This window comes from Anguilla anguilla, chromosome 9 (assembly GCF_013347855.1).
Source record: "Anguilla anguilla isolate fAngAng1 chromosome 9, fAngAng1.pri, whole genome shotgun sequence".
NCBI classification, from domain to species: Eukaryota; Metazoa; Chordata; class Actinopteri; order Anguilliformes; family Anguillidae; genus Anguilla; species Anguilla anguilla.
In genome coordinates this window covers 28766587-28789167 of record NC_049209.1, presented here as the reverse complement: position 1 = coordinate 28789167, position 22581 = coordinate 28766587, and the positions used below count along the sequence as shown (strand labels likewise).

The 22581-nt window shown below is 42.7% G+C and overlaps 1 protein-coding gene and 1 long non-coding RNA gene across 3 annotated transcripts; one reads left to right on the top strand and one right to left on the bottom strand.

Annotated features, from left to right (window-relative positions):
- Window positions 1–8053: 8053 nt before the first annotated feature.
- Window positions 8054–8565, bottom strand: LOC118234917. Its single transcript, XR_004766759.1, has 2 exons — window positions 8471–8565; window positions 8054–8161 (listed from the first exon to the last, which is right to left on the bottom strand). It is a non-coding gene; the product is annotated as an uncharacterized LOC118234917 (long non-coding RNA).
- A 248-nt stretch (window positions 8566–8813) lies between these two features.
- Window positions 8814–13557, top strand: LOC118234916 (diamine acetyltransferase 2-like). Of its 2 annotated transcripts, XM_035431780.1 has the most exons (6): window positions 8816–9038; window positions 9965–10016; window positions 10207–10290; window positions 10789–10890; window positions 11116–11156; window positions 12641–13557. In XM_035431780.1, the coding sequence occupies exons 1-6, from the start codon at window positions 8889–8891 to the stop codon at window positions 12818–12820; spliced, it is 609 nt and encodes a 202-aa protein (XP_035287671.1). In that variant the 5' UTR covers window positions 8816–8888; the 3' UTR covers window positions 12821–13557. The 2 variants fall into 2 exon arrangements, with proteins under 2 accessions (XP_035287673.1, XP_035287671.1); XM_035431782.1 differs by lacking the exon at window positions 11116–11156 and having other exon boundaries at window positions 8814–9038.
- The last annotated feature ends 9024 nt before the right edge of the window (window positions 13558–22581 follow it).

Below are 22581 nucleotides of genomic sequence, written 5' to 3'. Positions count from 1 at the left end.
TTATTAATAGCGGTTCTGTAACCCGGAAGTTCCTCGCCAGATTTCAAATGCTTTTTCCCCCACTGACTCTATTTTTTCCCAATTCCCGTAGTGTTTTCGACCTATTTTTTTTACAGTATATGTTTTCGACTTATGCCGAAAATAAGGTCAGTGGTTAATGTAAACCTAAGAAAGATTCTCGTTTTGTTCCACGATATAAATTATTATCTAAACTGTTCATTCTGAAGTTATTCTGTTCTGTAAATTGCTGTTTTAAAACCGTAAGCTCCGTGAAACTGCCCGGTTGGAGTTTTTCAAAATAAAAGTTAGGTAAATAAAATAATTTCTGAAATGCTCCACTCTGTGCAGCTCCAGGCTCTCTGCAAACACGCCGTATGTAGTGTTGTCGTTTTTCTTCTTGTTACTAATACAGTTGGATATAATTTCATACAGTATACTCATAATTACAAGATTATACTGCCATTGCTGCTGGCGTTTAAGTGTGTCCCTCCCAGGCACGCATTGCTATACACAGTCAGTTCACATTTACATACCTGATTACTGCAAAGACTAAAAATAGTTACCAAATGAAAGGGGGGTAACAATTTCTGTACAGTTACATAAAATGTGCTGTGGAAATGGTATATGGTAACACAGTGTTAGAATATGGGTGTCTGTATGCAGCCATACAAATGACAAATAAAACCTAAGTATTAAAGGTTATTGTAGCTATCTAAGAAAGGTCACCCACCGCAATGGCTGGTAAGAGTGATGCAGTTACACACCACTACCAAAATCTATCTGTATTTGGCTGGTAATGTTAAGCCCTGGGCAGGAGGCAGGAATACACCCTGGACAGGTCGTCAACCCATTGCAGGGCACACACACCATTCACTAACACACTAATGCCTATGGGCATTTTAGAGTCTCCAATTAGCCTATCCTGGAGGAAACCCACTGGAATACGGGGAGAACATGCAAATTCCACGCAGAAAGATTAACCCAAGATGTTCTTGCGGTGAGGTGACAGGGCTACCCACTGCACCATGCCGCCCTGGGAAAGGATGTATAGAACTCATAGTCTGAAATGTCATCTTAATCCCTGGGGGTTTGAACAAGTGTTGCGCGATTGTCCCATGGCGATCTCAAGGTTGTGGGACAACTGTCTTTGCAGCTGCCTTTACAGCCTTCTGATCTTTATGACTCCACCAGAGTGCAGGCAATTGAATGATCAAAGTCCAGGGACTGTCAAGGTTGAACCTTACACATGTATACCATGAACACACCGATTAAAACATATATTAAATAAAATATATTTAGATTTAACTATACATGATAAAAAAGGACAAACAGATCATGCCCCCCCCCCCCCCCCACCCACCCCCCCCCCCCCCCTTCCCAACACACATTTTCTCCAACCAGCCTATTCAGTGCCCACCCCCAGACCTCGAGCTGCAGAGAATCAGTTCTATGTGTGGGAAATTAATGTTAAGTGCCAAAACACTAAATAAAAATAAATAAATAAATAGGTCTAGGATATGATTACGTTCACATACTTAAATAATGGATTTTGCGTCTGCTTTCTGTAAGGAAGCTCTTGGTGGTTAGGAGTTTGTCAACAATATGGGGTGTCTGGTCAGGACACGGAGGCAGGAAATTCTTTTGGGGGTTTATTATAAATGGAATGCAAATACACAGGCACAGGCAATCTCTGTTCTCCTCTTAGGTTTAAACCAGGTGGGTGTGCATGTGTGTATGTGTGGTTCTAAATAAGGAAAAGAAATACAGTTAGCCTACTTCAGTTCTATACCCATCATCAGCTGTACATTAAAAGGAAATAAACGGTGCTAATCACGTAGCCTACTAAATACAACGGAATATTCTACCATATGTAGATGCACTGTCGCGAGGAATGACACTCTAATGTACCTAGCATAAATCGCCAATATGTGGTAAATATTAAGGAATACTGCTACTAAAACTTAAACATTCTGCTATACAAATTACTATCAGACAATGGATTAACTAATAATCTAAACTAAATATCCTTGACGATAGAGAAAGATGTACTTACTGCCGTTTATTGACGCACACAAAGGAAACTTAACTCGCTAGAAAATGACCGTTAAACTGATTAACTTTGCACAAAATTTAACCGCGGCAAGCGCCAGCTGTAAACAAAAGGGCGTTGCCTAGCAACAGGTTCGGTCTTCACTGTCCATACTCTGAGCCTTTTGCACAGCCGCCCCCTGATTCGCTGTGCGAATCAGCTCCTTGAAGGCTCAGTGTCCGCTGGGGACATTGTCGGAGTATCCTCTGGGATAGCTGGTAGCTCAATGAGTTTGGCCACCGGTCTTGTGTAGGTCCTGTCGTCCACTTGAACCTCAGCAGTTCTCACCTTCCCGTCTGCGCTCATGATAGTCTTCTTGACCCTTCCCACGGGCCACAGTGCTCGAGGTAACCGCTGATCGATCACCATCACCACTGTGCCAATGGTAAGATTTCTCGTCTCTTTCACCCATTTCTGCCTTGATTGCAAGGAGGGTAAGTAATGCTGCAGGAAGTGGGTCCAGAACTGGTCCGCAAGTACTTGACTGTGCCGCCATCTCCTCCGACTGAGGATCTCGGACTCCGGATAAACCACTTGAGGGAGCGAGGAGTCGGGCCGCCCCATGAGGAGGTAGTTGGGGGTTACTGGGTCCACGTCGGCTATGTCCGTCGAAACATAACCTAGCGGCTTGGAATTTAAAATTCCCTCTACCTCAATGAGGACCGTCCGCAAAACTTCTTCGGTCACCGTCTGTGCTCCCATGGTCACATATAGCGCGGCCTTGATGGACCTGACTTCCCGCTCCCAAGTCCCACCGAAGTGTGGCGCATTTGGAGGGTTGAACTGGAAGCGGATCTGGCGCTTAGCCAGCTGGGTCTTTAACTCTTCACTCATAACCTGGAAACTTACTCGAAGCTCGGACTCCCCTCCCCGGAAGTTGGTTCCCTGGTCGGAGAGAAGCTCAAAGGGGGTTCCTCGTCGAGCCACGAACCTTCTGAGCGACATGAGGAATGAGTCAGTGTCCATGTTATGCAGCACATCCAGGTGGACACATCTCGTTGTCATGCACTTAAACAGAATTCCCCATCTCTTTTCCGTAACCCGACCTCGCTTAATCTGGAATGGTCCAAAGCAATCCACTCCCGTTGAATAGAATGGGGGCTTCATGAGGCGGAGACGGCAGGGGGGCAAATCTGCCATCTTTGGTATGATTGGCTTCGCTCTCCATTTCTGGCACTCCGGGCAGGATCTCTGATGGCGACGCACGGCTTCGCGGCCCCGAAGGATCCAAAACTTGCGTCGGAGTTCCGCAAAGACTCTCTCGGCTCCGGAATGGAGCAGCTTGTCATCATACTGCCGTATGATGAGCCTGGTGACAGGGTGTTTCGGTTCTAGCACGATTGGGTGCACAACGTCGTCTTCCAGGCTGGAAGAACGGCGTAACCTACCGCCTACACGGACGAGGCCCTTGGAGATGTCGTACTCTGCGGCAAGTGTTATGAGCCGACTGCTGGATGGAACAGCTTTCCCTGTCTGTAGGCACTTGATCTCTTCTGGAAAGCTATCACTTTGCGCTCTCTGTAGGATTCGGAGTTCGGCTTCTGCGTAGTCATCAGCACTGAGGGTGCTTGGCTGGGAGTCCGCTCCGTGCAGTGACCTACTAGTCGCCTCAAGGAGGTCTTCGAAGGTGGAATATTCATCGACAGGCGGAATCTCTGGAGCGGAGATAGTCGATGTGAGGCCACAGAATGAAGACTTCTTCATCTCTGTCTCGTCTGGAACCTCCTCGAAAGACGGCGGGGTTGGCCAGCTGTCATGTGGCTGCTGAAGGAAGGCTGGACCATGACTGAACTGGTTCGGCTTGGCGAGGTCAGACAGAGTCATCCCTCTGGTGATGGTATCTGCGGGATTATTCTGCGTGTCCACATACCTCCATGACCGGTGGTCGGTCAGTTCCTGGATCTCAGATACACGGGTCCCCACAAACACCTTATATCTGCAGGACTCAGACTGTATCCAGGTTAGCACAGTGGTGGAGTCAGACCACAGCACCGTCTCTCTTAACTGAAGGGTGAGCTCTCTCTGGATCACCTGGGCGAGCTGAGCTCCAGTCAGGGCAGCACAAAGTTCCAAACGGGGCATCGACTGCTGTTTCTTTGGTGCCACTCGCGAGCGAGCTAGCACAAAGGCCACATGGACATTGCCTTGAGGATCTTCACCACGTAGGTATGCGACTGACCCGTAGGCGGACTCTGATGCATCACAAAATACGTGAAGCTCGAGGGTGATGACACTTATATCAATGCCAGATGGGAAGTAGCTCCGGGAGAGGCTGACTGATAGGAGCTGAGGGAGCTCTTCTTCCCATGTGTTCCAGGCTTGCAGGAGATCAGGGGGTAAGTGCGGGTCGTCCCAGTCGCGGTCATTGGCCCACAGTCTCTGGACCAGAACTTTGGCTCTTGTGGTGAAGGGCAGAATATAACCTAGGGGGTCATACTGGCTTGCTAATATCTTGTAGATATTTCGCATTGTCGTCTGGCTTGGAGCAACTGGGCGGTGCCTGTAGTGGAGTGTGTCCTCCTGGGGGTGCCAACTGAGACCTAGCGTCATCTCTTGAGCTTCCCCATGGGTCTGGGAAACTAACCTTTCGCTGCTGTCAGACTTGGCCTCCTTGGGCAAGTGGCGGATCACTTCTGGCTGGTTACTGGCCCACTGGCGGATCTCAAAGCCACCACTGATTAGGAGGGCTCTCAGCTTTGTCACAAGGCTCCTTGCTTCGTCTTCAGTAGGTAGACTCTGCAGACAGTTATCGACGTAAAAGCACTGTTCCACACTGTGACGTACATCTTCTCCTGGTTGGCTGGACTCGGTGACGTGTTTCTGGAGAGCAAAGATCGCACAACAAGGGCTGCACGTAGTTCCGAATGGCAGGACTTCCCACTGGTATACTGAGGGTGGCTTGTCGGTCTTCAGGTCCCTCCAAAGGAACCTCAGCAAGGGCTTGTCTTTGTCCAACAGGCGAACCTGATGAAACATCCCTTTGATGTCTCCACTCATCGCGACTCGATGTTCCCTGAAGCGTAGGAGGACTCCAAGGAGTGAGGGTCCTAAGGTCGGGCCAGGGAGTAGGTAGTTGTTTAGACTCTGTCCGCCTATCTGGAAGCTGCAGTTGAACACAATCCGGTCTTTGCCATTATGTCTGACTATGTGGTGTGGCAGGAACCACGATTCTTCGGATGTGTCAGCTTCATGGTTGTCAATCTTCGTGGCATACCCAGCGACCTCTAGTTTCTTGATCTCCTCCTGGTAAGTAGATGCACGCTGTGAGTCTTGAGCTAACCTCTTCTCTGTGTTCCGCAGGTTTTTCATCACAACTTCCTTTGGAACTTGCAGCTTAGGCATGGTTTGGACTCGCAGGAGGGGAGTAGCATAACGATGCACTCCGTCGACCTCTACACGGGTGGTCTCGGCCTCTAACAGGTCCACTGCGTATTTGTCCTGTCTGGATCTAGTCACTAACCTCTCACTCTTGAAAGGCAGCGTGTCCAACTGCCACAGTCGTTCAACTTGACGAAACAGCTCAGCAGAAGGAGAGGAAATTGCCGTGAACAAGCACTGTGCGGGCGGAAGCTGTTGCTGAAGGTACTTAGCTGGACCCTGGAGTGTCCAACCGAGATTAGTCTTGACTGCTGCAGGGCCACCAGGGGGGCCCAGGTGCACTGGCTCAATCGGAACGATTAGACTGGCTTGATCAGATCCGATCAGGAGGGTTGGCTGAGCTCCATCAATGGGTGGAATCGGCAAGCCTGTCAGGTGACGATACTTCTTCTGGAGCTGGGAAACCGGGTAGGTGTACTGAGACAGGCCTAGGTGGTCACCTGTGAAAGCACCTTGGATGCGGAACCTCTTTCTGGGCTGTGTTACAGACGCGATGGCGAAGGAGACACGTGAGCCTGGCAATGTCTTGATATCCTGGCGGATGGTACGAAGAGTCAGATCTTCTGCTTGACCCCGTATTCCCAGGCGGCGTGCTGCAGATGAGAGCAGGATAGTTCTCTCCGAACCATCGTCAAGCACTGCATATGTGTTGAACACTCTGTCCTGGTAGTACAGGTTGACTCTGACAATCTTCAGCAGCACTCGGCTATATCCATTTGGCTGATCTAGGTAGTGAGTCTCTGCTGTCGATGTGATGGCCGCTGTGTTGGTGGGCTCGTTCTCACTTCTCTGGTTGACCTCGTGCAGAATGGAGAGGTGTTTAGACTTACAAAGTCGACACGGCTTCTTCAGGTCACAGACGGAGGCTAGGTGAGAACGACCGCATCTCCAGCACCTTCTCTTGGTTTTGATCCAGTCCACCATCTCCCCTTTGGTTAGCTTAGCGAAGCTCTCGCATTGGCTGAGATAGTGTTCAGAGTTGCAGTAAGGACAGTATATCTTAGCCTTACCTCGGGTCTGGATGGGAGGAGCTGCTTTGGAGGTTACATCTGACTGTGGATTTTTGGAGCTGTCTGTCCCATGCATTACCGTAGTGACCTTCACCTTGGACTTGTACTTGGAGTCTTTCTTGTCCTTCTCGCTGTGGGCTTGAAGGGAGGGTTCAATGTCCAGGCATCTGACTTCAGCTTTCAGCCAATCCGAGAAGTCAATGAGTGACAGCTTCAACTGATCAGGATCCTTCCTGTACTGTTGTCGACGGAACCTCTCTTGCTGGTGCTTGGGGAGTCTACTGAGGAGGCGCTTCACGTTTGAGCCGCAGTGGAGTTCCTCACGACCTTCTCCTTTAAGCGACTTCAGCATCCCGACTAGTGACTGCACTCTGGTGGCGAACTCGTCAAAAGCCCTATCGTCTCGGATGGGGGGTAAGCGTTCCATGTCCTCTATCTCCTTCAATGCGAACTGATATGGGCGTCCGTAACGCTCATCTAGTGCCTTCAGAGCTTCAGAGTAGGGCGTACTAGACTCTGCATGAGCTAGCACAAGGCGATGGGCTTGAGGTACTTTCACATGCTTCAGCAGGATGGCATACTTGTAATGCTCAGATTGCGTGGGGTGCAGGAGGGTGCTGAGGGAAAGGCGAAGCTCCACATACTGGGCTCTATCTTCTTTCGTGAAGTCTGGAAACGTGGGGCCTTCTATATTGGGGGCTGCTTGCACGTACATCATGGGGGGATAAGGTGTTGGCATGACCGGGTTCCCTGGGTAGGAGGGGTAGGGCACATAAGGAGGTTGATGTGCTGACTGATGCTCAAGATGATGCGCGGGCGGATGCCTGGGTGGAGGCAGATACTGTGTCTGAGGATGGGAAGCTGGGTCATGTTTGTTCTCTTGCTTGATAGCCTGAAGGCTATGGCGTGAATCAAGCACGTGTTGAGGGGGTTGAATGTCTCGGCTGAGAGGTGGAGGCAATGGCCACTGTTGGTGGTGGATAGTTAAATCTTCTAGCTGATGAGCCAGTTCTGCAGCTACGCTTGATTGATCGTCAGCTCGGGAATGGTGAGGGGCACTGGCAGGGGGATGCTGCTCACCTACTCTTTCTGGGTGATGTGGGCGAGCTGGTGTCTGATGCCGTGATGACCTCCTTGATGACTGAGCTGAGGATCGAGGGGAATGGCGCTGCAGGACAAACTCCAAAAGCTTTGTCTGCCTCTTAGCCGTCTCACTCTGTTGCCGCGCTGTCTCCATAGCTTGCTGCACGATGGCTTCATGCGCACTCCACGCCGGTGGCATGGAGGATGTGCTCCTAGCAGGACTAGGCTGTTCTCCCTCCTCTTCGTGCCTGTGTATCTGCTCTACATTCCGTTGGTCTGTATACTGCCCTAAATAATCTTCCAAATATCTTGGTCGCTGAACTGCGCGCACAGGACGCATAGATGGTGAAGCAGGGAGACTGGTTCCCTCACTACTGGCTGCCATATTGGTGACTCTATCCGGCTCGAAGGACCATAAATTGTAAGGAAGCTCTTGGTGGTTAGGAGTTTGTCAACAATATGGGGTGTCTGGTCAGGACACGGAGGCAGGAAATTCTTTTGGGGGTTTATTATAAATGGAATGCAAATACACAGGCACAGGCAATCTCTGTTCTCCTCTTAGGTTTAAACCAGGTGGGTGTGCATGTGTGTATGTGTGGTTCTAAATAAGGAAAAGAAATACAGTTAGCCTACTTCAGTTCTATACCCATCATCAGCTGTACATTAAAAGGAAATAAACGGTGCTAATCACGTAGCCTACTAAATACAACGGAATATTCTACCATATGTAGATGCACTGTCGCGAGGAATGACACTCTAATGTACCTAGCATAAATCGCCAATATGTGGTAAATATTAAGGAATACTGCTACTAAAACTTAAACATTCTGCTATACAAATTACTATCAGACAATGGATTAACTAATAATCTAAACTAAATATCCTTGACGATAGAGAAAGATGTACTTACTGCCGTTTATTGACGCACACAAAGGAAACTTAACTCGCTAGAAAATGACCGTTAAACTGATTAACTTTGCACAAAATTTAACCGCGGCAAGCGCCAGCTGTAAACAAAAGGGCGTTGCCTAGCAACAGGTTCGGTCTTCACTGTCCATACTCTGAGCCTTTTGCACACTTTCAATTTAACATATTTTCCCAAAACCTCTGGACCAACAAATAAATAAATAAAACTGCTACACATAATGACATTCTTGGTAGAAAAAAAGACGATATTTTCTTTGGTTGCCAAATCAGCTTGGTTTTCTACATTGAGTTCAATGGGCTACAAGCTCTTTTCACTGCAGTGGCCCCTCCCACTTTCTTCGGTGAGTTTGTTAAATTTGAGGGCGTTATTCTCCAACCTGTCCGAGTCCAGATATGTACATATGCCTTATTTGCAAACAGGCAAACTTCTGTTTAATCGAAAAAGTACTACCTCGGTCTTGTGGTCTGTAATAAACTTGATCTTGAAAATGGACTTCACAGTTCGTGCTGCCAAGCCAGAAGATTGCAAAGATGTGCATAGAATGATTAAGGTGAGCGAGCCACACAGAACTGTAAAGACAAAAATTATCTTTATCGTACTGCAGTTTAAGAGCAAACGTAGGCTATAGCACAAGCGAGAGAAAAAACACCACTAAACTTTTTTGTGCAAATCAAACGCTTTATAACTGTTCTCATTTTTAATGTGGACATTGCCCACTGCTTCTATCAAAACATATGATCCTGTGTATGCCAAAACATTTAAAAATACCGTTGAATGCCCATGGTAGTAACTGAGCTGAGCAATATATCGCGACGAGATTTATCGAATGCAATGACGACCGTCACCACCACATGGTGTATTGCCTTTCTTTTCGTCTGTTTCTCTCTAATTGTACCTAACGTGGCAGTAAACAACCTTAGCCTACTTCAGAGGCCGCGTGAAGTGCTTCTGGAAAAAATACGTCACCACTGTTATCTGTTAGGTAACCTTAAGACATAACATGATCAAATGGAAGTTTGTATATGATTGACTGTCTCGTATAGCAGTCGTTAAGTTTTTTTCTCCTGAACCAATTCATGTGGCCTCTGAAGCGTGGTTTCATGGTAGCATCAGCTATAATTAAACAGAATGGTATTACACCATATTGTGGCGAAGCCTGTTATTGCATTCGATAATAATCATTGCGGTATATCGCCCAGCCCTAATTTATTAATCAAACTGAATTTAACGTGTACTGCTTTTAAACACCACTGTCAATCATCATCTGTGCTTAATTGGTGTCAATTATTTTATCAAAGTAGATGATTGAGATGATGCAAATGGGATAATTGTTGGAGAAGGGGCTTGACAGAGAGGCCATAGCGACCTCTAGCTGGCAGTACAAAGTGAGAAAATTAGGGGAGAGAAAATATTGGCCCAAGCTATGCTTCAGATTCATTTTAAATATTTCTGAACTTGCATTATTTGTCTTCACAGGAGTTGGCCGCATATGATAAAATGCCAGACCATGTTCAGACTTCACATGAAGGTACAGTATAAATCATATGAAATACTCTGAAGGGGCAAAACAATTGGGCCGCAGGGGTGCAGTGTAGAAACATGCTCATGTGAATGACTGATCTGAAACCCAGTGGCTAATTTGGCTTGGGGTGAGTGTAGTGTAGTGTAAGAAGGAACGGAACCTTCTAATGATTCCATTTCTTTGTTGACCATTTCAGATCTGGAAAAATATGGGTTTTCTGCAAACCCCGCGTTTCAGTGCCTTGTTGCAGAGGTCCCTGGGGAACACAAGAGCAAAGAAGGTTAAAAAGATTTCAATGTATATTTTAACAAGGAAATTATTTAATAATAAATGTATTTTTAAAAAACAGTGGTTTTCACAGTATGTGCAAAGTCCTTCATAGACAGTCCCAACGCATCTAAATAGCGAGATAAAGTGATTAAATGCAGTATTAATATTTAAAGGCTCGATATAAACAATAACCAACAGCAGGTTCCTATAAAATGAACATTAAGAGCTTCACTATTTGTATTTAATCATCTGGCAGGCCAATACTTTTGAAAATTATTTAAAAGCCAATGGGTAAAGCATGTGGGCGAAATAGATGATTTGACTCTTCCTTGAGAATCAAAGTATTTTTACCATTTTACCAAAATTCAAGGAAATAACAGACTTCAAAACAATAGAGTGTATTACTTTTATGGTCTTAATGTTGATGCCAGCCTGTGTTTTCACACCCTCTATTATGGGTTTGTGAGGAATATGAACTGACATAGTGAGTCTATTTGCTTTTGTTCAGGACATACAACAGTGGGATATATCGTATACTTTTACACCTTCAGCACGTGGAAAGGACGATCAATGTATTTGGAGGACATTTATGTAATGCCAGAATTCAGAGGTAAGTGTGTGTGCGCACACGTGTGTTGTCATGCATACACACGAGTGCATACAGTATATGTGTATGTACAATCAGTGTGTGGTGATGAATGAGTAATTGTGTCTATGCATGTGTTCACTGCTCAGATTACTTATGAAGTCATAAAGGTGCACCATAAATCCACAGATAATTTCGGAAGGTTAAAACGATTGGACGTTCACATTTATCTCTGTTCTGCATCTGCAGGGAAGGGTATTGGAAAAGCACTCCTAAGCAAAGTGGCTGCGGTTTGTATCTCTTCTACACTGCTTTACTATTTACTGCGGGGCGGGGGGGGGGGCGTAGCATGGTACAGTAATTTTCATATATCTACATAGACCCACATTCACTGCTGGTAATTAGAGTGCGTATGTAGCACACACAATATATCATGGTTGCATAAATGCCTAAATTTCACAGGTTTTTGTGAGTACAGGGTGGTTTATGTCATTTGTACACTCCATAATTGGAGCCAATTTTTAATCTTTAATGAGGAACCCATCAACTATCTTTGTCAAGCTCAGTACAATATGCAGTGATCCTGCACATTCAACTAGCCTGATTGGTGTGTTGTTAGAATTTCAAGCTAAAGATCCCCGCATGTCTTCAAATTCTCCTAGGGGTTTTTTTTTTCCTTTCAGCATGTAAGTGGTTCATTTAAATTGCTGATGGGCTAAAGGGTCCACACACCTTGTTTCCAAAGCCTTCCAAGGCCAATCTGCCAATCCGTCCAAAACCTGAATGGCCTGCAGTCGCTGTGAATCTTCAGAACCTGTCTGACACTTGGTTTACTGCATGGCCTGTGTAGAATCAGAATGATATGTGGGATGACAATGTAGTATACAGGTTAGGGACCAGCACTTGCAATTCAGAGGTCGTAGGTTTTATTCGTAGGTGGGGCACTGCCATTTTACTTGTGAGCAATGACCTGAATTTCTTCAGTAAATTTGCAGCTGTATAAGTGGATTGTATGTAAAGAATGTACATTGTGTAAGTCACTCTGGATAAGAGTGTTGACTAAATTCCTAAAGTGTGACAATGAGGTGCTTGGAAACATTCTGGAAATACTGTCTACATTTATAAAACTTTCTGAAATACTCGTATTGCAAAAGAAACTGACACTGTCTCCAGTAATATTTATTTTTGTGTTAATTAAGAAATCAACATTTTCTAACTTGACTAATATGATGTGCACCAAAGTTCCTTGGTTGTTATTTCACTTGATCGCTTTGTAGATATTTTTACATGTTATATAGCACTAGATTTTACAGAATGAGAAGTATGGATAAATTAGGCACCAGTGTATCCCATTATTTCTGTCCTGAATGAGAGCACATCTGGGGAATTGCTGAGCGTACTCATTCAAGTCAAATCAGCTTTATTGTCATTCCAGCCATATACCATGCAGTTTACAGTGGAACGAAATTGCGTTTCACCTGGTAAGGCTTCACCTTTTTAAATGGCTCATTTACATTTAGCAGATGCTCTTTTCCAGAGCACTCCGCAAAGCTTAATTTTTACATGTAGTCCATATATTGTAGTTGGATATTTGAATTGAAGCAATTCTGGTTCATAAGTACCTTGCCTAAGAGTCTAACAGCAATGCCCCACCAAGGAATATGACCTGCAACCGCTGCATTACAAGCACAGTTCCTTAACAGTTGATCAGAGTTGTAGATGGTGTGCAAAGGCTGTGCGTGTTGTATAAAAGGGCTCGTGTCTCTTTGTTCAGGTGGCAAGGGAAAACCAGTGTGTGCACTTGCAGCTGACAGTGCTGGACTGGAACACTCCATCCCAGGGATTCTACTTCAGCAACGGGGCCCAGGACCTGACTACCATTGTGGGCTGGCGCGTGCTCCGATTTAATGGTGACGCACTTGACAAACTAGCAAAAAAAGACCCCAAAAATTAACCTTCAAGTCCCCGTGTCCATTCCATTTCATCCCAAATGGCTCAGTGATCAGTGATTTATGTTCTGCTTTCCCCTCTTTCTACTTTTTAATGTTTAGTGTTCATATGATCTTCAGCAGGGTGTCCTGGTTATTAGTTTTCTGTAAACATGCCGTTTCGCTACTGTACTTAAGCACAGTAAAATCCTTAATAGACACTTGCAGTCTGCAGTGGTAGCAGGTGCTTTTATTAATGTCAGATCAAGATATGATCGAGCTAATGAAATAATTAAGAGCAGAAGTTGGCACACAATCGTGAAACAGATTAGCCCTTGTGCATCCCAGATCTACAATGATGTGAAAAACACTCCCTTTTAATTCTATGGTTTTCCATATTAGGACATGACTGAACCTAATCTAGTCCTCACCAAGTCCTAACAGTAGATAAATCTGACCTCATGTGACCCATAACATGCAGATTTTAATTTGTTGTTAGTTATTCAACCAAAAATAAGCCAACATGCAGAAACCATATGTGCCCCCTTACCATTTCCATATCCATGAAGAAGGCAGTTAGAACCAGGTGCTGTAAATAAAATGTGCACGATTGTTGACCATCAGGAAGTGCTGCCACCTGTATACAAAAGCAGAATCTTTGACAGTGTGGTCTGTGGCATTCAGGTTTGTGTTAACACAGCTTGCCAAGTCACATATGTCACATAAATGTAACATTATCAATAAAATGTTTTAAAATAATTGAGTGAATTGAGGAATATCATTATTTTTTATTTATGCAATATTTTAGGAATAAAGAAATTCAATAATATCAATGCTGGCTGTTTGTGAATTTTAGGCGCAATCCTGTTCATGTGATTTGCATAAGGGAACAGCCATGAACAAGTGCAGATAAGAAACAAATGATGAATGTGGAAATGTTCTTACACACAGTTTACGATCAAATGTGATCGTGCACATTTCGTTGAGGCGCATTATGTTGGAATGCAGAAGAGTGAGCTTATTTCTGAGCAATGTCCCCCTGGGGGTCTGAAGTACAGCCCGACCGATGCCAGATTTTTGGGTCCGATGCCGATCCCAATTTTGGAGAGTCCTAGCCCACCGATTACCGATGTTTTGACCGATTTTTGTCAAAAAGTGCAACATTTTCAAATCAATTTGAAAAACTTATATTTTATTAAAGTTTCTATATTTAAGAACATTTAACTTATAAGCAAACAAATAAAAATAGAAATAAACACACAAAGAACTTTTTAGATTAAAAAAAAGTAAAAAATGATATTAAATTAAATATATATTAACACCATCTTTAAGTGTGTGAAATCAAAATAACTCCACACCTTGCTTTTACTCCTTTCTTTTCCAGCCATCTATAAAAAATTAATTTTAAAAAGTCAGTTTTCCAGTTTCAAACATTCAAACATATTTTTATGAATGTTATTATTATTGTTGTTTTTGTTATTAATTTGTTATTATTTCTTAGTATCTATTCTCAGTACATTAATTATATTTTCTTATTTTATTCCTACTACGTGATCTCAAAGAGTAAGACTATCTAGCGAGCTTCCCTGTCCGTAAGAATTCGGTGGTGAAAATAACTACAATGCGCTCTGACGCGTGACTAGATGACACACTCGCTCGCAATAACGCATTAGCTATTGACACAGCCTCATTATTTCGTATTATATATTCTCAGTAAGTTAAATGAATTATATTTTCTTATTTTATTTCTACTACATGATCTCAAAGAGTAAGACATTATCTAGCGGAGCCAAAGAGTGAATCAAGTGTAACGTTAGATGAAATTAAATTGACTGGATGAAATACGTGAAAAAAACTACAATGCGCTTTCGTGCAGGTCACCCGCGCTAACTGTTGGTTGATTCACTTCTCCAACAGCAATCCTTCTCTCATGTTATCACGACAAAGCTAGATAACATGGCTTAAAATGATCCACGTTAAAAGTGTTTTATCGGCGTTTTTACTGTCTGGTTAGCTTGCTACGATGACGCGTGATAGATGACACACTCGCTTTCAATAACGCGTTGGCTATTAACACAGCATCATATAGTAGCTAATATCATTATCTCAGATAAAAAAAACAAATGTGTGATGCATTCAATCACCATTTTATTTTGGCTGGTTATTTCTTTGAGAATACAGCGATGTCCTCTGGAAATGTAGATCCTATGCTGCTTATGTGCTCACTGCCACTTCATAAAGGCTTGCTAGCCAGCTAGCTTGCTAAAGTGAACCAAATATGTTAGCTTGCTCGCTCGCTTGATAATGAGGATTGATAAACATAGTGGTCGTATAAACGCATTTAATAAAAAAACTTTCACTAAATATACATTCCTTTATTGCGGCAATCGAATCTGTGCAGACAAGTCTTGCAGTGGAGAATATTGGATGAGGCACGAGTGACGAACGTCTTATTAGAGAAGTAGCGCGTCAGCTGCTGCAGTTCACACTTGTATTAGAGCTCCCTCTACTGGATAATTCTAGTAAATAGCAACCACAACGTTCGAACAGACAAGTACAGATAAATAATCATTGTTTTTTTGTTTATTATACTTACTAAAATATCGGGACACATCGGCGGCATAACTGCCGATCCCGATCGGCCTGGCCGATATATCGTTCGGGCTCTAGTCTGAACATACAGTATCTTCCTGTTCTACAAAAAACACTGATAATATACGCCCTTGGTGGATATTGGAATTGAGGGGTGTAAATTGAATTGAATAATGTTACAATCCTAATTGGGATTGGTTAGTATTAGCTGGGAGACCATGTGGGAAATTGCTGCTGGAAGTGGTGTTTGTGGGCCAGCAGGGGGCAATCTTTCCTCTGGTTAAATACACCCCAATTTTCCAGAGCAGTGATGGGCACATTGTACGGTAGGAGACAGTGTCTTTGAGATGAGACGTTACGGCGACGCCCTGACCCACTTTGTTCATTGAAGATCCTGTGACACTTGCCACAAAATGTAGGGGGTCCCCAGGGGCCTTATTTTATTTGTTCTTTGTCTCCGAGGTCCTTGATTGATCCGGAAATCAATCGAGGTACGCCATCTTTAAGAACAAGCAAGGAAAGGAAGCAAGAAGATTAAATAAGCGACTGGAATGAACCCACGTTGACAATACATGATTTCAGATGTCAATGCCACATATTTTTTACCCTGTTTGGCCTTCCATATGAGAAAATGAGGCAAGGAAAGGAAGCAAGGAAGTGAAAAAATAAATAAGCTGCTGGAAAGCACCCCTTGTTTCCACTGCGTGGCCACGACTGGCTATGGTGCAGTCTACTGTTAAAAATGATCAACGCCAACAGGCCAATGCAGGCGGGTAATCTGCTCCACTGCCACAAGATGGTGCCGTTGAGCATCCTCAGAAGTTGGAGAAGGCATTTGAAGTCCTCTCAGCAGGGTGACAGAGAACCTCATCAATAACCCTAGCTCATTTAAAGGGTGACTTGAGTTAATTTCTGATTTGCCCCCCTTTGGATATTTTAAAAAAAAAACAAAAGTGTGAAGCAGATTGTGATTGTCTGCGATGACTCGTGTCTCAGGGTGGAACAAACAACAAGCCTTGAAAAGTCACACACGTGCGGGTGTACCCAGAACCTGTAAAACAAGGTTTTAGATACACTCCACCCACCCCCCAACACTCCCTGCCTAATTACATATGGAAAACAGCATCAATGGCCAGTTCCTACAGAATGAAAATGATGCATATTTTAGGTCCAAAATCAGGTTGTCCAAAATTATTTGTTGCCCTACCAGTGTGGTTGTATTTGTTGTTTTTTTATACAGTTGCCAGCTGTGAACTAAACAGGAAATCTGAACAGAGGTGTGTCCTAATGTGTTTCTCAAAAGCAAGAACCACACTAGGAAATAAGTAAACAAAGTTTCTGTTCATAATCTTACTTCAAATTATACAATTGTTGCATGGAGATATTCCTGGACAATATTAAAATGTATTTGTTTGAGAGCTAGGTTTCTGGTTTGCAACAGTTTGTGAAACATGTATCATGGAATAGGAATAAGGTACACTATGGAATATGGAAGTTGTGTTCTCACAAAGTGTACAGTATGTGTTCTGATTCAGAAAATGTACATTTAATAGGTTTGTTTTATAGTTTTATAGTTGCGTAAGAAGAACTAGTTAATGAAACAAAAAAAAATGTACAGGTGTAGGCATGTCCAGGAATGCTAGACTCATCAATGCAGATCACTGCTCCACACCTCTGTACCTCCCTTTCCAGCAGAACAGCAGGGCATGACTGAGTATCAGGTTATATCAGCATTAGAGACATCGAGGTATGGGGCACCAAGATGACATAAAAACTACAGCAGCATTTGTGGATATGGATACATGCAGAATAAAATGGCATCGTTCTCATTTGAGTAATAATACTAATAATAATAGATTTTATTTATATAGCGCCTTTCCAGAGCCCAAGCTCACTTAACAAAGGTACAAGGTTAAAAACAGCGAGTACAATAAATACAGAAGGCGAAACGTATACATAGAACAGTAATACAGAACGGAAGGCAGTACAAGATAACTTAAAAACAACAAACATACGAAGCGAGGCAATAGAGAAGCTAGGGGTAAATTATGCTGAAGAGGTGGGTCTTGAGTAGGGATTTAAAAATATCAACACTCTCTGCTTCCCTGATATTCATTGGATGTGCATTCCACAGAGAGGGAGCAGCCACAGAGAAAGCCCTGTCACCAAACGTACGTAGATAGGTCTTAGGGATGGTGAGGAGAGTGCCTGAATTAGAGGAACAGAGGGTGCGTGGGGGAGTGTACACAGTTAGCAGATGAGTGAGCTAGGGAGGGGCCAGGTCATTGAGAGCTTTGTTGGTGAGCAAAAGAATTTTGTAATTGATACGTGCCTTGATGAGAAGCCAGTGTAGGTTTTTTAGAGTGGGTGTGATGTGTTGCCAGGTTCTAGTGTAAGTTAGCATTCTCGTAGCAGAGTTTTGGACGTGTTACAGTTGAGTCAGTAAGGTATTAGAGAGAATTAGAGAATTACAGAAGTCAGGACGGGAGGTAATAAAAGCATGAATTAAGCAAATAATAATTCAGAGTAATTCTGGTGTAACTGTCAAATCACAAATTACCACAAATTACTCATTATTCTTGATTAAGTTTTTTGTTTTAACATTTGATTGGTTAACAGCCTTAGTTTTAATGCCTCTGCAATGGATGGTGACTGACAGACTCTCATTAAAAACATATGTCAAAGGTTATGGATACATATGGTAGGAATCTAACGGTGTGACCTATGGAGAACTATAATTTCCTACAACCAAGGCCTTTTCCTTCTTTTCCCATGCTCACCAATTACACTCATGCATAGACTTCTTCCTGTTAGACAGAAGACTCATCTACAAAATAATTTCCTGTGAGTACCTTAACTGCGCTCCCACTTCAGTCTATATTAATCTCAACAAAAGTACATGCAAACTTTCTGTGGTTCGAGGGGTCATGTGTTTCAATCACCCCTAGAGCTATGCTGGTGGAAGCATAAGCTCCTGATAAGCTTGTCCAGGTCAGACAAGTCAAAGGGTAGATGCCTGACTAAGTGCGATCCACTGGTCCTCCAGACTGGGGGTTGAACAAGGGTCTACAAAAACCCTGTCATGTAAATCCCTAGGTCACAGAAGCAGGAACAAAGGAAATAACTGCAAATATGTGTGCCTTCCTTCCTGTCAATTCAAGAGACTTGTATGACTGGCAGTGGTGAAAGCCAAAAGGAAGCTATTGACAAATATGATGGAAGTCCTGAATTGGTTCTGGAATGTGCATACTATGTAAGAAACTGGTACATTAACACAGGTTACATCTGAAACGAGACACTGTGGCCTACACATTCTGGGGGTTAGTGAAAGCAGGTCAACTGGATCCAGAAGAATGAGAACTAGCAGGAGAGACAGTGTTGTGCATGTCCATTCTGCATTTCTTTTTTTTTTTAGATCAATAAAGTATATTTATTCTGGATACTCACAGGATTTTCCTGAAAAGAGCATACAAGTGACATGACATTCTTTTAGCAAACAGAGTAAATGTGAGAGAACATACATATATGTAACCGAGTTACATGAGTAATAGTGACAGACTTCACTATGCAAACATTCCCAGACTAGCACCTGGCCTTCCAAAAGTCAGCTTTACAGAGGTTCACTTTAGGCCAGATGACTGCATAGGGGCCAAGTGCTCCCCAATGTTTGTTGACACAACAGGATAACATGGTGTCAGCAAGGCTTCAAGTGGAATAACCTGCAACTGAGCCACACCCTCTTTAGCAATCAACCAAGGATTTGTACAGCTCACCCTGAGGGTTTCAGAAAGTATTTACATCAATCAGAAAAGAGTATGCACTATATCTGTAAGAGAAACAAAATGGCAAACAAACCTTTCTGATTGCTTCACCGTGTATTTTTGTTTTTTAGTTCACAATGACACCATATTTACACTGAAGTTGCTTCCAGAAAAACTTGCCTGCATTTTTCCAGAAATGTCCTGCCATCACTTTGATGCAGACAGCTTGAAAACATTTTGCTGACATTATTAATAATTACAACAATCTTATAATAATTCTGCTGTTTGTGCCATTTGTGTGAACACATTTGTATTCTATACTGGTGTAATTATGTGAAAATCACATTCAGCTTTTTAAATTAGACAGCTGACTAATAATAGATGTACGCACACAATATTTATATTTATCAAAATACATGAAACCTAACACAGCTTTGCTTATCTGGCATCTTGTCTGTCAGAGATGCCTAATACCAGTTAGGCATTTCCTTTTGTTCAAATGTATAATGCACAACATGTACCTGGTATCTACAGTTAAGTTTTGAATGAGGGCAAGAGGGTTATACATTATACAATTGAAAAACAGTTCTTCAATCTCCATTAACCACAAACAAATGTTTCTTGCATCTATTGGGTCAGGGTACTGACGCACATATGGAATGTAAAGCTTGTAACTGCTTTGCATGCATGCGTCACACATTGCTGCTGGGTGGCAAAGGTGCAAGACCTTTTTAAATAATATGGAAGTTTGTTTCAGTTAAGCACATGTTGCCCAAGGTGTTGCTCTGCACGGTATGGAACAGGGCCTTTATTACATCCTAAGGATTCAGTGCAATCATGATGTAGTCTTCACCTTTATGCAGTCATTGATACTCTTGAGGCTGCAGGTAAGAGATGAGCCTAAACGGGCTGAATGGGCTGTTCTCTTCATTATGTGTTCTTATGTTCTTATTCCCTGATTTGTATGCCCAGACTAATGGAAACACCCACAGCTGCTGTTTGCTCAAGCTGCCTAAGCATACCCTCTGTTAAAGAGAGTAAACATTTTGGCGTAAAAATTAGTCCATATGTAAAGTATCTGTGAGGGGCAGTTCCGCATAGTTCGTTTTTGCTGTAGTTACAAATTTGTGATAGCAATGTTCTCCCAGCACCAAGAGTTATTCATTGATCAGTTAAAGAAAAATGATCTCTTTTCGGTTTTGTCAGTACCATCATTTGGCAGTCTGTAACTTTTTCCATCCTTTAGAAATTGTATAGATATAATTTGCGACTAGGGTGGTATTATAAATGTATGTTGTTGTATATAAGAAATTCCTCATAAAGCTGATAGGTGTTTGGAGGCTTACTAAAAAAATGTTTTTTCTTTTTTATTAACAATGTGCAAAGGCAGTGGGCTTACACAGATCACCTTTCTTACTAAGCACTCTTGTGGTAAGACCTGTATGGTAAGAATGGGATTGTTACCTCAGTGACTTCCTTGATGTGTTTGCCACGCTCGTTTAGCCGTCGTGACTGGCCTTAAGCTGCCTCACACTGATCCTATCTGATATTTTGGCTTTTCAAATCCTGCTTTCCCAAAATAAAGAGTCACAAAAAATAGCTGCATTCCAAAACACAACATTCCAAACACAACTCATTCAACCTGTTTGAAAACAGAACAGGTGTGCATGGTTACTTTTCCTATAAATGATAATTATGATAGGTAAAATGCAATTATGATACTGAAAATAAATTAAATTATGACATTATTAATATATTCTAGGCCAGCATATAATACATGCTGTCTTTTTTAGTTAAACATACCAAAAAAAGGAGGTGCTCATGGAGGTTTTGCACAAGATTATAAGTTATTCTTCCCGTGACTCAAACTAAAACAGAAGCTAACAGCAACGTGACAAGAGTAATCTTTTACTACAGTTCAATCAATGTCCCTCCCTCTCTCACCATTATGGACCAAGACTAAAGTCCAGTTTCTCTGTTCTCCTTTTTTGGAAGTCTGTGTAAAAAAAGTCACTGCGTCACTTAGGAGTGAGGTTATGAGATGCCATGTCACCAACTTGTTTCTGACGTAGGCAGGATGGCGGTCATGTGAATTGGAGAGTGTTCGTGAGCAGAATTCAATGCACTGGCAAAGGACAACACTGAATGTCCATATGACTGATGAGTTCTTGAAGGAAAAGTAGAAGATCTTGGTCTACGTTAAAGCATAAAAACACTGAATTGCTTTGACTTGACCAGTTTGGAGCACGGCCTAGGAGGCTATTGCCCGACTTACCAGTCATACCAGGCTTCAGAGTTCATATAGATATATATTTCACAAATTCAGAGTACCTGTGCCCAATACAATGTCCAGTATATATAGACAGGAGACAAATTAAAGGAAAAACCTACATAAAGAGTCTTAGTAAGGTATTGGGCCACCGCAAGCCACCAGAACAGCATCAATGCGCCTTGGCATAGATTCTACAAGTCTCTAGAACTCTACTGGAGAGATGGAGCACCTTTTTTCCCAAAAGATATTTCCTCATTTGGTGTTTTAATGATGGTGGTGGAGAGCACTGTCTAACACGTCAGTCCTATATATATATATATATATATATATATATATATATATATATAATATGTATATGGACACCCCTTGGTCTGCGGGTGTTTTTAATGGTTTGGGCTAGGCCCCTTAGTTTCAGTGAAGTAAAATTCGAATGCTGTGCAAACAATCACATTCTAGACAATTCTGTGTTTCCCTAACATTTGGGGAAGGCTTTTTTCTGTTTTCATGACAATGCCCCTGGGCACACAGCAAGGCCCTGTTCATGTACACTCAAATAATGCATTTAAATTGATCATTTTCAGTTACAGCTATTGGCCCTTATTACCAGGTTTAATGCTGTTCCAGCTTCAAAAAGGCTCTCTTTTATCACTGGTGTATCACCATGCTCAAGTGCTGCAGTGATAGCTTGGAGTCAGTAAATTATGAATCATTCAAATATGAGCAGAAGTTATTGAGATTTCATACTTGTGTTCCATCAGGATATAAACAAAAAACACAATTCATCTGGTTATTCTGTCACTAGTTAAAGTTTTTAACAGCTACATACTTTTAGCTAATTTGGGTCCATCAAGATGAAAATAGGTTATTTCTGAGTTTCCCTATAATTTGAGTAGGTGCACTGTAAAATGTCCAGTGTTACCTGAACTCTTAATAGATAACATTTGGTCCTACATTCTAGAGTGGGACAAAATGTTATCTGTTAAGAGTTGAATTAAAACTAAACATTTTACTGTTGTAGAGGGTCACAGAACAGAGAAGTTACATTTCAATTAATTACCTGTCTGTTCTCTACCCTCCCCTTATAATTACACGGTGGTTACTAATATTTGATTTCTCGTCTCTCATCTCATTTTAAAACACCTCAAATGATACATACATGGAA

Bases quoted from the DNA above. Each gene is read 5' to 3' on its own strand.
- LOC118234916 (XM_035431780.1), top strand. From the start codon at position 8,889: ATGCCTTATTTGCAAACAGGCAAACTTCTGTTTAATCGAAAAAGTACT. The intron at 9,039-9,964 runs GTGAGCGAGCCA...TTGTCTTCACAG, and splicing joins ATGTGCATAGAATGATTAAG to GAGTTGGCCGCATATGATAA. The intron at 10,017-10,206 runs GTACAGTATAAA...TGACCATTTCAG, and splicing joins TGTTCAGACTTCACATGAAG to ATCTGGAAAAATATGGGTTT.